General features: G+C 42.7%; 1 protein-coding gene across 1 annotated transcript in view; it reads left to right on the plus strand.

Moving 5' to 3' along the window:
* Positions 1–16,646, plus strand: part of LOC147727211 (transmembrane channel-like protein 1) — a 371,185-nt gene that overhangs the window by 70,391 nt on the left and 284,148 nt on the right. Inside the window, exon 5 of the mRNA XM_086963587.1 lies at positions 12,171–12,261. Coding sequence (XP_086819713.1) covers positions 12,171–12,261 — 91 coding nt within the window. The remainder of the gene's footprint in view (positions 1–12,170; positions 12,262–16,646) is intronic.

Below are 16,646 nucleotides of genomic sequence, written 5' to 3' on the forward strand. Positions count from 1 at the left end.
AACTGACCCAATATATGGAGCTCTGGTTGATGGTTTTATTCATTTGTAAATGTTAACTTTTCCTTTTTAACCTGTTTCATTGTAATCGTATCTGTACTTTGTGGTACGCAGTACCGATTATATATACACTGTTTTACTCATGTACTTTTTTTGCATTTAATCAAATGCGAAATAAAGAATTAATTGAAATTGAGGAACACATGTAATAGAAAATAGTTGAAAACTATAATTCCATCAGAATCCCAATTAATGTATTTCATCTTGGAAAACGTTGACTTAAAGCAACTCAAACATAACATTACTGAGGTGTCGATAAGATGATCAATTCAACTGACCCAATTTAAAAATAATGTTTTTAATTTGTATCCACATATAAACTGCTTCTGTGGGTGCAAATTCATGACTTTCTGGAATTTCTGACAGTTTCCAGAAGAACCCGTAGAAAGAAGAATTTCTATTTTCAGCAGTGTGGCAGAATATGCAAGTGGAAACACTGGTCACAAAACATATATGTTTTCAATGATCTCACCAATGTATAGATGCCAATAATTAACAATGCATAAATACTTTTGGATTTCCCAATGAAATATTTGCTTCTGGCAGGAGTGGTTGCTTGGTATAGCAAACCGCTTTTGCTCCTCTGGTTGTTTTAGACCAGTCATCTATCGCTGCATACCCGTTGTGTCCTCAAGATGTCTGCCCATGGCTCATGGCACAGACTCAATGAGTGTATTTCTGTTTGCTATCATCTTTGGCCTTCTAGACATGTCTTTAACAATTATTCATGAAGGTTACTGAAATGCCCAAACAAAGTATTTAGGAGGTCCGCAATGCCTCTCTCATGTATCTCTCGCTTTCTCTTTCTTACTCTTCAATGCTACTTGTAGGATATTAACAAGTTACCATTCTTGGAGTACCTTTGCAATGCAACATCTAGTAGATCTTTTGACATTCAACAAAATCACTTTTCAGATTATTCTAGAGAGCATTTAGTCAACCTCTCTTTAAGTAAGACTGTACGAAGATTTGCATTCAGTTCTGCAGCTGTATAACCTTGAAGCAGACCGAGTAGTTTTGCCACTACGTGCTTCCTTCTACCATACTTCTACCTTTTCACTAGTTTTATTCCCTAGAGCTACACAGATCATTCCTTTGTTTCTGACTGTAAAATGGCATCAACACCCAATTCAAGCTTAGCCTAATTTATGTAAGCCTTGCACTGAATTAGGTCATTTCCCCACTTCTAAACTTTTGCTCAGTGATGAGTTACCCAGGACCCAGGGCCTTTCACTTGTCCCTAGAATGGCTATGGTTTTCATTCCTACAACAAGGCCTATATGTTGCTTCAAATGTATGCCTTCCTCGTCACTATTGTATCTAAATGTATTCCAGTAATCTCCATTTCCCCTCACTTCTTTGGACATAGTACTCCACCAGTGCTATTCCTGAAGTGCCACTGAGTCCATGGCAACAGATTTATGTTGCCTTGGGTATGCCATTAGGTCTTCTAGTAGACTGTTTTTCTTAGTCTTATAATCTATAGTGACAAATATCCTTGCTGGAACAACTAGTTTGAGGTGGTCCTTCTTGATATAAATACCCTGAGAAATCAGCAAAAAGGTCAACATTAATGCTCTGTTAAGTATAAGAGGCCTATTTTCAAACTGCCCTTCACTTATTTATTCACTAACAGTAACTGTACGCTTTTAATTTACACTCTACATCCAGAATTTTAACGGTGGAGACATGTAAGTCTATTCTTTGTAGTAAATATACACTAGAAAATGGTGAATAGCCAAAAGTAGTAAATTTCCTATAAAGTGTAACAGTGAAGTTACACATATAGCTTTTACTCTTGTCTAACATTACTTTGCGAATAGGTCCTTGAGTGCTGTCCTTTGCACTGCCTTTTGATTTTGTCCACCTTGTTGAAGTTGAATATGGCATGGTATGCTCTCCTTCCCTAATAGGGGATCTAAATTTCAAGCGAAGTTTGAAATTCAGTTTTTATAAATCTTGGACAAAAAGGAAGTCAAAAATAGCCCCTTTCTTTCAATACTTATTGGATTTTGAAGAAACAGGCAACTTCATGGCCGTCTCTTCATGGAAATAAGTTTGACTCTTGCCAGGAACTGTGGTTATCATATATTCACTTAATTGCCAAGTTGCGACCCCGACTGTCACAAAACAAGTGCCACTGCAGCACATTTTTGGTCTTAACTTGATTCCCATTATTGTGTCTTTATTGATATCACAAGACAAAAAGAGGATGCCCCTGTATTTTAATAACAAAAGCAGAAATTCCTTACTTAGGACCGAGTGTCTAAATTATTCTTTCATATCTTATTCCAGAACTTTCTATATGAGTGGCATCTCGTGATCTATCAAAAGACAACAACATATACCAGCTAAGTTGTTTATACTCTCAAATCAATTTATTGATCATGAAAATATTTAAAAACATACATATGAAGCTACTACTAGCTTCAATCAATATCGTAGTACTCCTCCCACTGGGGGTTACACTCTAAAAAATACCAGTTAGAAACAGGACACAGTATGTATGTTGTATATAGAGTATGTATTTTAGAGAGTGTATGTTCAGTTCAATTCCAAAAGGGGCTCCTAAAAGAGAATTGATAGCGTCTTTGATTGTTTAGAGTTTTTGAGGAAATCCATAAAAATAATTATTTGAAAATATTGAAAAGTGTGATGAAATAGATATAAATAAAGTTTTTGATTAAATTCCAACGGAAATAGTGGTTTGTGAGGGAAGTTGTTTCATTCGTTGCTTCTCCAAATTGATAGTCAAAGAACAGTGCAGCATTGGCATTTAGCTTTGTTTAATGTTATTGTGGCGTGGCCTTGCTGCACATAAGCCAAACCCTTGGGGGCAGATTTATGTTGTGAATGCGCCACGTTTGCGTCACGCAACTGTGGCGTAAACGTGGCGCATCCCTACGACCGATTTACAACGTGACGCATCTAGGCAGATGCGTCACGTTGTAAAGCCCTGCGCCGCTTGTGGGCGTTCCGGCGCAGGGTGGGCGTTCCGGGGCAGGTGCGCCTCGCAAAAGTGGCTGAGTGAAATCTATAAGATTTCACTCAGTCACTTTTAGGCCAATGCTGCGTCAAAACCCTGCGCCTGCTTGAAGCAGGCGTAAGGCTTGAAGCAGCATTGGTCAGATAGGGCACCCCCGAGCCTTGCTGGAGCTGCGTCGCGCTTGCGACGCAATTCCAGCAATGCGTCACTTTTACGGCACAGATGCGTGACGCATCTGTGCCGTTTTTGCCCCATGGTGCGCCGCATTATAAATGCGGCGCACCATGGGTGCCGTAGCTGTGGCGCACGTTAACTGGCGCATCCCTCGAGATGCGCCAGTTAACATAAATCTGCCCCGTAGTGTTTTCTCCCTTAAAATCTCAGGGCATGTAATGCCTTGCCTGTAACAAAAAAAAAAGGTTTCAGAGACTTCAAGCCAGTGAAATAAAGAGTTCAGAGTAATCATGAACTCGTTCTAAAAATAATTTTTTTGTATGAGTCGAAGCCCAACAAGAAGCTCTCAATAAGGGTGATGAAACCTTTGCAGGGGGAATCATTCTCAATTGTCTTCACTCCACTATGTTTTAAAGATGACTTTGGTGATTATCAAGACCAGGAGGAAATTCTGTCATTACATATCCTACTATATCTTGTGCACAACGTCACTTCCAGTAAGAGTGAAATGTCAGAAACCATGCACTGGAGCATTTAGTTGAAACACTTCATCCTGCTTGTGGAAACTGCAAAGTCAACCTGGTTCCTGGGTCATGGTTTCAGGAGATGTCATGGCATTTTCCTGATGTTTTAGTTCGGTTTGATACTCTCACTCTCCTTGCCAAGCGTTACTGCTCCCAGTTGGTTTTGTTAGGGCTGGGGTTATATTTTTGTGTCAGATGTTCCCCTACCAATTTAATAAATCCACATTGTTTAAGTTAACATATAGTTCTGATAAAATCTCTGCTCAACCCCTAGTAGCTTTACAACATGTAGCAGGCAATCCCCAGAGAAGTACGTGCTAGGTTCTAGCAGTAACAATAGTTTTTAAAGTAGAGAACACAACTTAATAAAATTCACAAATCAATTTAGAAATATAGATAAAAATGTTCAGAGCAAAATGACTCCAAGATCGTCAAAATAGGCTAAGGGGACTTTAGTTATGATTTTATAAAGTTTCCTGGGAAAACAGGACCAAGAAAATGGAAAACTGCAATAAAAGAGACACCAAACAGGTTGTCCCAGGATTCACCTTTGGAATTAGGGAGAAATAAATCAACACATCAAGTAAAGTGATTCGAAACTGCACTTTCTGGTAAAAAAACTATTTTTACGCTGGAAAGTTCCCCTTAAAGTTGTGCCAATACTCCTTTGCACAGCTCTTCAACACTTTAAGTCAGGGGAGAACTTCATGGGTTGTACTCACGCATTTCCATGCTACCATCCATGGTTACTGAAATGTATTTATTTATTGAACTTGTAGAGCGCGACAGCTACCCACAAGGGTTTCCCGGCGCTAAAGGAGACTGTAAGCCAAAAAGGAAAAAAAGGGATACCGACAAGCTGAGGGATTATTGGTTGAAGAGCCAGGTCTTAATAGCTCTACGGAAATGGACATAGCTGGTCTCTAAACGGATGTTAAGGGGAAGGGAATTCCAAAGTCTAGGGCCTAAAAAGGAGAAAGACCTGCCGGCCTTTCTTGCAAGTCTGTATCTGGGCACACAAAAGAAGCCTTGCGATGAGGAACGGAGACAGCGTGCAGGTGTGTAGGTTTTAACAAGAGATTGTAAATAACTAGGTGCACTACCTGTCTTTATTTTATGCATGTAAGTCAAGGTTTTAAATTTGACTCGACTTTCCACTCTAAGCCAGTGAAGGTCGCGGAGGCGCCCCGTGATGTGATCAGTTCTATGACTGCCGCATAGCAAATGTGCAGCAGAATTTTGAACTAGTTGGAGACGTCCCGTTACTGCCTTGGTTGCCCCTAAATAAAGCACATTTCCATAATCCAACCGAGAAGTTATCAGGGCATTTATTACGGATTTCTGAGTGTCAGGTGGCAGCATCCAGAATATTTTCTTCAACCAACGCAAAATGGTGAAGCAGATGGCTGCCACTTTGTTTACTTGGCATTGCATTGTTAAGCCGTTATCACGGTCACTCCCAGATTGCGCACATGTTCAGATGGTGAAGGAAAGGCGCCCATCTCTGATGGCCAATGTTTAGGGCTCCAGAGGTCTTGTTTTTGATCTAAGACCAGGACTTCAGTCTTCCCTCCATTCAGTTTGAGTAGGATAAGGTTCATCCAATTGGATATTTCCCTAAGACCTGACTGGAGGAGGGAGGTGGAAGCCTGGTCAGAATGAGATAGAGAGAAAACAATCTGGGAGTCGTCGGCGTAAGTAAACAGGGTAAGACCTGCATTTTCTGCAATAAGGGCCAGAGGTATGATGTATAGATTGAAAAGAAGAGGGCTGAGGATCGAGCCCTGGAGAACTCAGTGAGGGGATGCATGGATTTTAGAGGTGGCCGTATTAGAGAAGATTTGAAAAGTCCGGTCAGTCAGAAAGGATGTCAGCCGGTCTAGAGCCTGGCCACCCATGCCCATAGAGGCGAGGGATCTGAGGAGTATGTGGTGGGAAATGGTGTCAAAAGCTGCGCTGAGGTCGAGTAAGATCAGCACAGCTGTGTCTCCGCAATCTAAGAGATGCCGAAGATTTTCTGTGACGCCAAGAAGAGTGGTTTTGGTGGAAAACCCAGGGCGAAAACCAGATTGGGAGGAGTGAAGTATATCATTGATTGCGATGAAATGGGCTAGGTGGGAATGAATATGTCTCTACAAAATTTTGGAAAAGGCCGGCAGCAGAGAAATCGCATGAAAATTCGAAAGAACTTTAGGGTCCGCAGTGGTTTTTTTCAACAGGGGAGTCACCATGGCATGTTTCCAGCAGGTCGGGACAATGGCATTTTTTAGTGAAAGATTAAGAGTTTTACAGATCAAGGAGAGCTGTGGGGTGTCCAATAGTCTAAGTATAGAGATGGGAAGAGGGTCTGTAGGTGAGCCCGATTTTACTTTACTCAAAATCTCAAGAAGTGTTTCTGGGTTGAGATCAGGCCATGAAAGTAAAGGATCATAAGTGGGAATTGGAAGGAGATTAATATCACTCAGGCCGGGGGCTGGTGAAGAGCTGTTACAGCTCTGTTCAGATATATCTAAATAGATATTTTCAATTTTCTTTGTGAAAAACTGAGCAAGTTCTTCACATTGATCGCTGTTCAGGGGAGGAGGTTTGGCTGTGGTCTGAGAGCCCGCAAGATCTTTCACTAGACCAAAAAGTACTTTAGATTTGTTGGAAGCTTCTGCAATGGTCCTAGCAACATAGCTGGCCCTAGTCAGGGCACAAGCCTTATGATAGAGCTTCAGTTCTTTTTTATAGACAGCACCTGCTGTGGGAGAATAATCCTTTCTCCAAATACGTTCAGGTTTTTTACATCTAGACTTATCTGCTTTTAGAGGTTCATCGAACCAGAGTGCAGGTGATTTATGAGTTTTCAAATTTTTATGGGATAGTGGAAGGCAGATGTTAATAGCCTCGGTGAGCCAAGTATTTGTTTTGGTAGATACTTCTTCCACATCGTTAGACACATTCAGGTCTGTAGGACAATGTGTGTCTAGGACATTCTTAAGAGAGGCAATATCTAGCTTTTTCCAGTCTCTTTTGCTGGTAATTAATGGCTAGGATGGAATAAGGCAACGGTCGAGGTGAGATTAAATTTGATTAGAAAATGGTCAGACCAGTGAAGGGGTAGTGCGGGGGAACAGTGTAAGTGAGGAAAGTTGGAAAATATAGGGTCAAGAAGGTGACCACCCCTATGCTTGGGGCCATCAATATGTAGTGTAATGTTCATAGCCGCAAAATCGGCGATGAGATTTTTACCTGCAATATTTTTAGGATCATCCAAATGTATATTAAGATCTCCCACAATCAGAAAATTTCTAGAGTTCACAAGTACAGAGGCCATATAGTTTGATAGTTGGGTCGTCCAAGTATTAGCAGGGCCAGGAGGGTGATAGACCAGTAAACCTGTGAGGGTGAACTTCGGGTGAAGGGCGAGTTTGAAGAGCGCGGCCTCGTAATTGCTCATAGCAATGGATTCGAGCATACATTGAAAGTTGTTCTTAAAAATTATAGCAATGCCCCCCCCCCCTCCCAGTTTTGTCGGGTCTGTCGAGCCTAACAATTGCGTAGTTGGTGGGCAGAGCTTCAGCGCTGTCCGGGCCGGAGCTGTCGTGAAGCCATTTCTCAGTAATGAACAAGGCGTCAGGTGGCTCATTATCAGGGAGGTCAAAGATCTGTCTTTTATGCTTTGGTAATGAACGACAGTTTAGGCTGTGAAACGTAAAGATGGAATAAGAGGAAGATATAGTACGAGGTGCAAAGCATTGACACAGCTGAGGGGCATCCAGGGAGAAAGTACAGTGGGTGCAGGACCTAGGGTCTTGTGTATCCATATCGAAATTGCTACAATCCTGCTTCTCCCTAGGTCTAAGAGCATGAAGTTGCAAAGCGGAGTAAGTGTAACACATCATAGATTTATGAACAGGGAGTATGGCCCCTGGGCCCGGTCAGGCGTGGACGGGCGCAGACGGGCTCGCCTTTGGCAGGCCGTCGGCGCGCCCGCTGCGCGCGTTCGCTGCGCGGCCGGGTAATGATGGTCATTTATACAAAATGAGGGCGGGAGGGACCAAGCAACTGGGCCGCAACCCGGAGAGTACCCCCAAGATGGCGGCTTACCCCCGAAGTATCCTGCGTCAGTGTCAAGTCGGCTGTGAGGGATCAAGGGTGGTGATGCGGTAAGTAGGTGCAAAGAATAGTGCAAGTTACAATATTAAAACAAAGTTAAACTTAGTGCCTAGCTTTCATGGCTTCCGCCTCAGGAAAGTGCTCACAGTCTGATCTGCGAGCGAGAATCTAGCGCGACTTAAATGCAGATGAGGGCGGGAGGGACCAAGCAACTGGACCGCAACCCGGAGACTACCCCCAAGATGGCTGCTTACCCCCGAAGTATCCCGCGTCAGCGTCAAATCGGCTGCGAGGGACCAAGGGTGGTGATGCGGTAAGTAGGTGCAAAGAATAGTGCAAGTTACAATTTTAAAACAAAGTTAAAATTAGTGCCTAGCTTTCCCGGCTTAAGCCTCAGGAAAGTGCTCACAGTCTGATCTGAGCGCGAGGATCTAGTGGGACTTAAATGCAGATGAGGGCGGGAGGGACCAAGCAACTGGACCGCAACCCGGAGACTACCGCCAAGATGGCGGCTTACCCCCGAAGTATCCTGCGTCAGTGTCAAGTCGGCTGCGAGAGATCAAGGGTGGTGATGCGGTAAGTAGGTGCAAAGAATAGTGCAAGTTACAATATTAAAACAAAGTTAAAATTAGTGTCTAGCTTTCCCGGCTTCCGCCTCAGGAAAGTGCTCACAGTCTGATCTGCGCGTGAGGATCTAGCGCGACTTAAATGCAGATGAGAGCGGGAGGGACCAAGCAACTGGACCGCAACCCGGAGACTACCCCCAAGATGGCGGCTTACCCCCGAAGTATCCCGCGTCAGCGTCAAATCGGCTGCGAGTGATCAAGGGTGGTGATGCGGTAAGTAGGTGCAAAGAATAGTGCAAGTTACAATTTTAAAACAAAGTTAAAATTAGTGCCTAGCTTTCCCGGCTTCCGCCTCAGGAAAGTACTCGCAGTCTGATGAAAGGTAACACTTTCAGTACAAAAACTAAGCTAGTCAGCAGACACCCCTTTACAGCACAGATATATTTGCAGTATGTTGCAAGAGAGTTTGTGAGTGGCGCTAAGCAGCATTTGTGTGAACCAGCGTTTGAGAAGAAAGTAGTAGAAGATCATATTTAGTAAATAGAGCTCTGTGTTTCTCTCTCCCTCTAGCTCAATGTAGTTCAGCAACTTTGGTTTCCATGCTGTATCCATAAATTGAACTCAAAATCTTCCAATTGGGGTGGGGTCCGAGGCTTTTTTTGGCAAGGGTCCCCCGAAGTTTCATATGTTGTCACCCAGCTGTTGCTGAAGCCATCGGTTTGGGCATAAAAAGTTCAGAGTAGGACAAATCTGGATTTCCTAGCTTCTAAGGTCACTTTTTTTTGCGTCGTCATTTTTTATTGGATATCAGAAACACAGTAGTACAACAAGCGCACTGTATGATAAAAAATGGAAATTGCAACATAGTTGATACCTCAAAGGAGGGAGGAGGACCTGGGAGGGGATACCGGAGGTGTTGGGATGTGGGCGGGGGGAGATGGGAGGTGGAGAGTTTAACAATGTAGAGAGACATATCATCAACATAAACAGTGGGCAGATCAAACAACTTGATCTAGGACACTTGGCTCAGTACAATGGGCATCAGATAGGGTGCACCAGTCATTCCCCCTGTTGACAGCTGAGGCAGTGGCCTCAATTCATGGACGCTCTGGGTGGTGGTGGTCCCAAGTCAGCTAGGACCTCAATATGGAGGAGGAAGCGAGAGGGAGAGAGAGCGGAGTGGGGGGCTGGATGTAGGGGGTCCCCCTGTTAGGTCAGAGTAGGAGAAGCATCATGAGTCTCTGGCAATAGCAGTAGGTATTGAGGGGGGGGCAGGGTGTGCTGTGACTGGAAGGGTGATTCTGAGGGTCACTGTGGGGAGAGTGTCAGGTACTGCTTAGAGGAGCCCTATTCCTGAGGAGGAGATCGGTGCACCGGACTATGAATTACGTGGTGGCGGCTGCTTATCCCAGATCTAAGGCCACTTTGTGGGTCAGATAAAGCATCTGCCTTGTCTCAGTCCACGGTTTGACCACATGGCGTGTAGTCACTTTTTTAGATGCTAAAATCCTACAGTGAGACAAGGCTGTAAGCTGTATCAAGGTAGAGCTTCTCTGCAAGGCCCTGCTTTACCAGTTTTTAGTGCTGCCAAAATCTGTTTATCTTGCTTGCCTTGGGTGCAACCTCACTGGGCATGCCTCACCACCTTTCCCGGTACTCTAAATGTGGAAACAATGACTTAGTCCCTGCTTTTTATATGTACTCTTAAAGTTCCTCTTTCAGTGGCTAGGTCATCAGAGCAGGCTTCTAGGATCCAGTCCTCACACCAGCCAGGTCTTCTGCAGAGACGATTCCTTTGTGGTTGACCTGGCCATTTTTCAAACAGGAGTTCTGTTTTTTTTATGTATCTAAAGCAGACAAACATGAGTTCAATGGCTTGACCCTTGGAGTTACCCAGTCCCTCAGTGCCAGCAGAGGTTAGGAGTCCTTGGGTATTTGAGGCCTTGAATGGATCCTATTCTTCAAGCAGGAGTCAGGAGTTTCCTTGCAGGAGGGTCCTGCTCTTCAAGTGGAGTCTTACCAAGTCCAGGGGTGTGATGAGTATGTGATAATTGAGGTGAATGGAGAAATTCTACTACCCTGTTGAAAATTGGTGTATTAGTTGTGTGGCCTGTACAAGTAATAGGTCCACACTTTTCAGAGCCAGGGCTTTTCCCACCAACGTTTTAAAGGGAAGCCCCCTTCTGTGTTGATTCCAGACGCCTGGGCACAGTTCTTTGTTAACACTTTCGCTGCGGCGCAAATTCTGCTGCTGTGCTGGGACATTCCAATCTCAGGCGTGGAACGGGCGGCCCCCGGCAGTCGTGCACACACACCCACCGTGACTCATGATGGCTGGGGGCCGTCATGAGCACGGAAGAGGTTAAGTGGACTTGGGCAGGCCCACCCCTGGTACAGTGTGACACCTGAGTGATTGATGCAGATTCTTCAGCCCCAATCTTTTTATTTCCTTAGGAGCTGAGTGAAGCACTATTAATGGCTCCCTTTATGTGGGGAGGTCTTTGTTGCTGCTGCTGGAGAGCAATGTTATTAACCGGGCACAATCACCCTGGGCTCTGATCCTGAGCCAGTGACAATTCTGGATGACCCATAATTTGAACAGATATAGTTGTGGAACTTGCAGATATGATTTTTTTGCACAGGTTACACCTCATTTTGATGCATCACTGGTCTCTGTAGGACAATGGGAAGCAAAACTGCACTTCAAGGCAGTTTTCTCCCTATGTGTATAATGTGTATAATGTGTATAATGTGTATAATGTGTATAATTAAGTGTCACTTTGAACAAAACAGTAACTCACACTGACTTTCCTATGAAGACACTACACTAACATTATAAGGCCTATCCCAGTCTTGCAGAACCATCTCTTCGCTAGGCTACCTATGCGCGGTTACCAGGCTATGCATGGCAGTAGTCTCCCAATAAATAAATGTAAAAAAGATAAAAACAAAAAAACGAATTTCGGGGCATATCATCAAGGGGGTTTATCTCCGCTTTTTTGGCTTTAAAAGCCAAGAAAGCGGAGATAAAATTATCTCCCTATCACCTAGCTGTCGCTAACACCAGTTAGCGACAGCTAGTAGGAGATAGCGACCATCTTGTGCCCCACTTTGCATGTCAGTGATATTTATCACTAATGACATGCAAAGTGGGCATGCCAAGATGTTAGCGACTGGAAACAGTCGCTAACATCACTATCTCCTATTACCAACTTTTGGAGATATTCGCGCTAAGCGCGAATATCTCCAAAAGCTAACACCTGCCCTGAGCAGTTCTTAGCCATGTTATCCAATGGGAGGTGGATAACATGGCTAAGAGCATTAGCTCGGTAATGCATGAATAACCAAGCAATAGCGATAATTATCGCTGTTGCTTGGTAATATGCCCCTTGGTTCGGCTGTATGCCGTAGAGTACTACCCCCCACCCTGCCCCCCCACTGCTCCGCAGCACTCCCTCCAGTAGCCGCTACTGATCAAACTTTCACAATCCACAACTTACTTGCTCTTCCGAGGCGCCATAATTTGGCTGCATCATTTTGCTGGTACTGTACAATTAAGTAGAGTGAGTTCTTGGCTGTACGTACTTCAAATAAAATCCCCTTAAATGACAAATTACATACTGTGTTCATTTTCCAAATGACACAACACGAAAAGCAAATTTGATTTATTTATTGATTTACTTGTTGTTTTTAGCTTGTCAAAACTAAATGTAAAAGATAGCCTAATTGCCCTCACAAAATAGTTTTTTCTGTATTATCTAGGGATGCTCAGCTTTTTGTGGAAAAGTTTGAAGGCGCACTTGGTAAAGGAAAGGGGAAACAGTTTTATGCATACAAAGTGATGATGATGAAAGTAAGTGCATTTCTTTCTTCTTTATAGCACTTCTTTTCAACGTTGTTGTGTGTAAAGTCAGGGAGCTTCTACTTCAAATGAGTGTAGCAACACTCCTTAGGTTGGTGATGTCCAGGGTCACTGAAATGATGCAACAGTGAAGGATCAAATAACGCAACAGGGTTGACTAGATTATGAGGGAAAGAAAATTATGCGGAGTAATGTGGCACATTTTGTGATAGCGTTGCTTTATTATTTTGTAATATTTACATGTTAACACTAACTGGGCGAATGTTTCACCTTATTAATATCGATTTAACACCCAACGATGGCAAGAAACAATTGAAAGATGATTAGTCAAGCTCTGCAAAAGGCCTTGTACTGCACGGCAACCCATGTAGCTGCGTTTTTTATAACTTGTTTTCTGTTTGAGCTAGAAACTGTCTTTGTTATAATGTTCAAATTATGCAATAGATTATGGTTTATATGGCAAATGAGGCAAATACATAATTATATGGAAAAGGCTGCAACCATATAATTGCATTATTCCAGCAACCCTCGCTATGTCCTTATATTTTGGTTGAGCTCCATACATCTGCAATGGTGGTAGGTACCGCGGATTTTCATTTTTAAATGTTTATCAGCTGTTACCTTGAATTCCTTTTGTACTTGAAGACATTCACTGGCTTTCTAAGGGCCAATGTGATCAAGACTTGAATTTCCCAATGTAATATTCAATTTCCTCCTGCTCCTGAGTCCCAAGTGCCTGGAACAGAGTCAGGTCTTGTTTTTCACTCCATTACTTAGTTAAGATGTTGGATAAGGTGGGTGGCAATGAAAAAGAGTTCAAGTTCATGCACTGAGAGAGAGAAACTTGTTTATTTAGACCATAGTCTTTTAAACAATACAAACAAAATGCAAACAGAATCGGACAAAGTACGAGCAGACAAAATATTCCTACGTCATAAATAGTTAAAATTCATATTTGTTAAAAAGAAAAAAGAGAAGGTTAAAAGAGGGTAACACCTCCTGATACACAATTCATTAAACCCAAATTTTACCAAAGTTTTCACATATCTGGAAGAATAAAAAGACAGATTTAAACTTTATAAAAGGCTTAAAAGAACCTAAAATCAGTGCCCATCCTTCGATATCTCCCTTCCAAAATCTTTTACGGCCTTCAGGAATTTGCCCAATGCAATTGAAATTTCTAGCGAATGCATATCTGTTAGTAAGCATATCGCATGGGCACGTGTAAATGTCTTATGTGATAGGAATATAGGACGTAAAAACAATTTCCTTAAATCCTGTACAAATGTGCAATCAAGCAAAATGTGCAACATATAGTTTCTTATACCACCCCCACACTTACAATTACCTTCTGGGCCAATCAGTACAGATTTTAATTTCCCGTCTATCTTCCAGGGGTTGATCCCAACCCGGGTCCTTAATATTTCATGTCGTAACCCTTGGTTAGGCAATGTTTCCAGATAAGGGAACCAGCCTTCATTTACCCATGAGATCTTTAACCACTGGTCCGACTTTTCTCCTGCATGTAATTCAGGTCTTGTGCCCTTGAGAGCGACTGGCCTTGTTCCCTAAGTGCTTTCTTTGTAAAGTCGCCTATCAGGGCGTTATGGATAGATCTCAATTTAAGACGCCCTGATACTTTCTGGAGAGTCTTTCTCACCTCCTTTGCCCAGCCAAGATTGCTTGTCTGGATTTCCTCTCCACACCATTGTGAGACCTTAGGTGTCACTCCTGGGTTTTGGCGCTTCCAGAATCTTGCTAGGGCCATTTGAGATTGTACACTCCAAGAAATCAGCCCTAGTTCCATTCTAATTGCTTGAACCATTGTACAATTAGGTAAAGACAATAACATTTTAAAATTTTTTCCCTCTTCCTGATCCCACGTCCGTTTACTGCTCAAGTATAACACTTCTGCCCAATACAATACTTGGGGGGCGATCATTGCTTCAAATGCCTTTATCATTGGTTTATGTGTCATGTCTCCATATTCTTTATTAAACTTTTGTAGCCCACAAGTGGATGAGAATGTTTTTGCCTTTTGAGCCTCCAAATGGGTGCGCCATTTTAGTGCACTGTCAAACCAGAGGCCTAAATATCTATATTCCTTAACTGTCTCTAGTTTGTCATCACCCAAAAACCAATTGAAATTCTTCTTACTCTTCCCAAAACATAAAACCTTAGTTTTTTCCCTATTTACAGACAGTATTTTCCTATCACAATAGTGTTTAAAAGCAGTTAATTTCCTTTGAAGTCCTATTTCAGTTTGATCCATGATCACTAAGTCATCAGCTTAAAGAAGGCAAGGAACTTTATGGCCATTCACTTTTGGACTTGCACTTCTTTCTACTTCAAGTGCAGCGGGGAGATCTGCCAAAAAGATTGAAAATAACAGGGGTGCCAAGACGCACCCCTGTCTAAGTCCGTTCCCTACTAGTATCTTGTGAGTTAGTGCCCCCTGCATATCTCTAATTACCTGGGCCCAGTTTCCACTGTGAAGCTCTTTTAGGATCATCAACAAGCCAACCGGTAATCCATACTTTGACATATCTTCCCAAAGTTTATTTCGATCCACAGAGTCGAACGCTGCCCTAAAATCGACAACACAGCAATGTAGCTTCCCACTTTGTTCTATCGATTTCCGGGCGAAGCAGTGATCTATTGTAGAGTGGCCTTCTTTAAAACCACCTTCTTCCACTGGGATAATTGCTCTCTCTTCTGCCCAAATCTTTATCCTACCCAATATTATCTTAGCAAAAATGTTCTCTCCAATATCGAGTAGATTAATTAATCTATAGTTCTTTGGTGCATTAACGTCCCCTTTTTTATGGATCGGCCTAATTATCGCACCCTTCCAAGTACTAGGTATTATTCCTGATTTTAGAATTACTGAAAACATGTGAGAGAAAAATTCCGCCCACCATGGTGTTCGTGACTTATTTTATCAGTGCTGGCTGGTTGTCTGGACCAACGGCTCTTGGATAAAGCTGGATAAAGACCAGGGTCTTTATCGTATTCAGTACATTTTCTACTGAGAAGGCAGGTTTTAGATCGTCTACTAGACCTCTCCAGTTCCACTGCAGTTCCTCTTCAATTTCTCTCCCCGCTGGGTATAGTTCTTTCAGGTAAACCTCCCAAGCACCCTCTTCTACCACACAGATCATTGAAGCGGCTGAGGCCTCTGGTACCGAACAGACTAGTTTCCAGAACTGCCGTATGTTCTTGGATTCTATTGCCTCCAGCAGTTTCCCCCAACAGGTATCCTTATGGGCTCTTCTTGTACTATTAAGAAGCATTATATAATCTTTCTTTAATTTGGCGAGGCTTTCTGCTCTAGCCTTATCATATTTTTTACGCAGACTTCGTTGTTCCCTCCTTATTTCTTTTTTCTTATTTAGACATTCCGTATTAAACCAATTGCCTTTCTTAACCTGTGTGATTTGACTGCTCTTGCTGGCCTTTACGTCTGTTCTAAGTTTAACCTTAATGCTTTGTACCACTTGATTTATCTTATCAACATACCAGGCCAAGTCTAAACCAGCTGCACATCCTAGGGGTATCATTTGTTGGAGCCTGGTTAACTTTTCTATATATTCTTCAGTTAGCCGTGTTGAGATTCGCCTAGGATAATCCATCTGTTGTATAATTACCTTCTCGGTGACAGTTTCGTTAGAATAGGCCAGCACCAATTCTAAAGTGTTGTGGTCGCTATCTTCTGTATGGTTGACCCTGAACCCCTTTATTAAATTGAATTTCCATGCTGGCATAAACACATAATCTATGGGGCAATATTGTGCCCCTTGTTTAAAAGTTTTCTTAGCCGGGCGGTCTTGTGGGAACCTACCATTCAAACAGAAAAGGCTCTTGGTCGCAAGATAGTTCCCCAAGTTTACATCATTCAAAGAGCATGAAGTTTCGGGGAACTTTGCTTCCATTATATCGTTTGATACTAACATTTCCAGATACATGAGATCAAGCCGCTTAGGGTTAAGTTTATGATTAAAATCTCCTACCAACAAAATCAAATCTGAATCGTACTTTTCACACAATAGATCTAAGTCATTCTTAAATTTTCCCATTTCAACTCCATATTCAACCTGGGTACCCCATTGCATGTACACATTGAAAAGCAACACATTTTCATACTTGTTACCAGCAGCGAATATGGTTATTCTACAGCAGAGTAGCCATTTACATGTTACAGTGAGCTTGGACACCTTTTTCACCAGTTTTGTAGATAGTAGCGTCAATAGACCCCCCGCCGGGCGTCCTGAACTAGATTTTTCATGCACTGACTGAAGTACTTCACTTCGAGGGATGGTAGTAACTGGACCTGGAATCAGGGGAAGTGATTTAATTATGGGGCACTGAGTGTATCC

This window comes from Lissotriton vulgaris, chromosome 3_1 (genome assembly GCF_964263255.1).
Source record: "Lissotriton vulgaris chromosome 3_1, aLisVul1.2, whole genome shotgun sequence".
Classification (NCBI taxonomy): Eukaryota; Metazoa; Chordata; class Amphibia; order Caudata; family Salamandridae; genus Lissotriton; species Lissotriton vulgaris.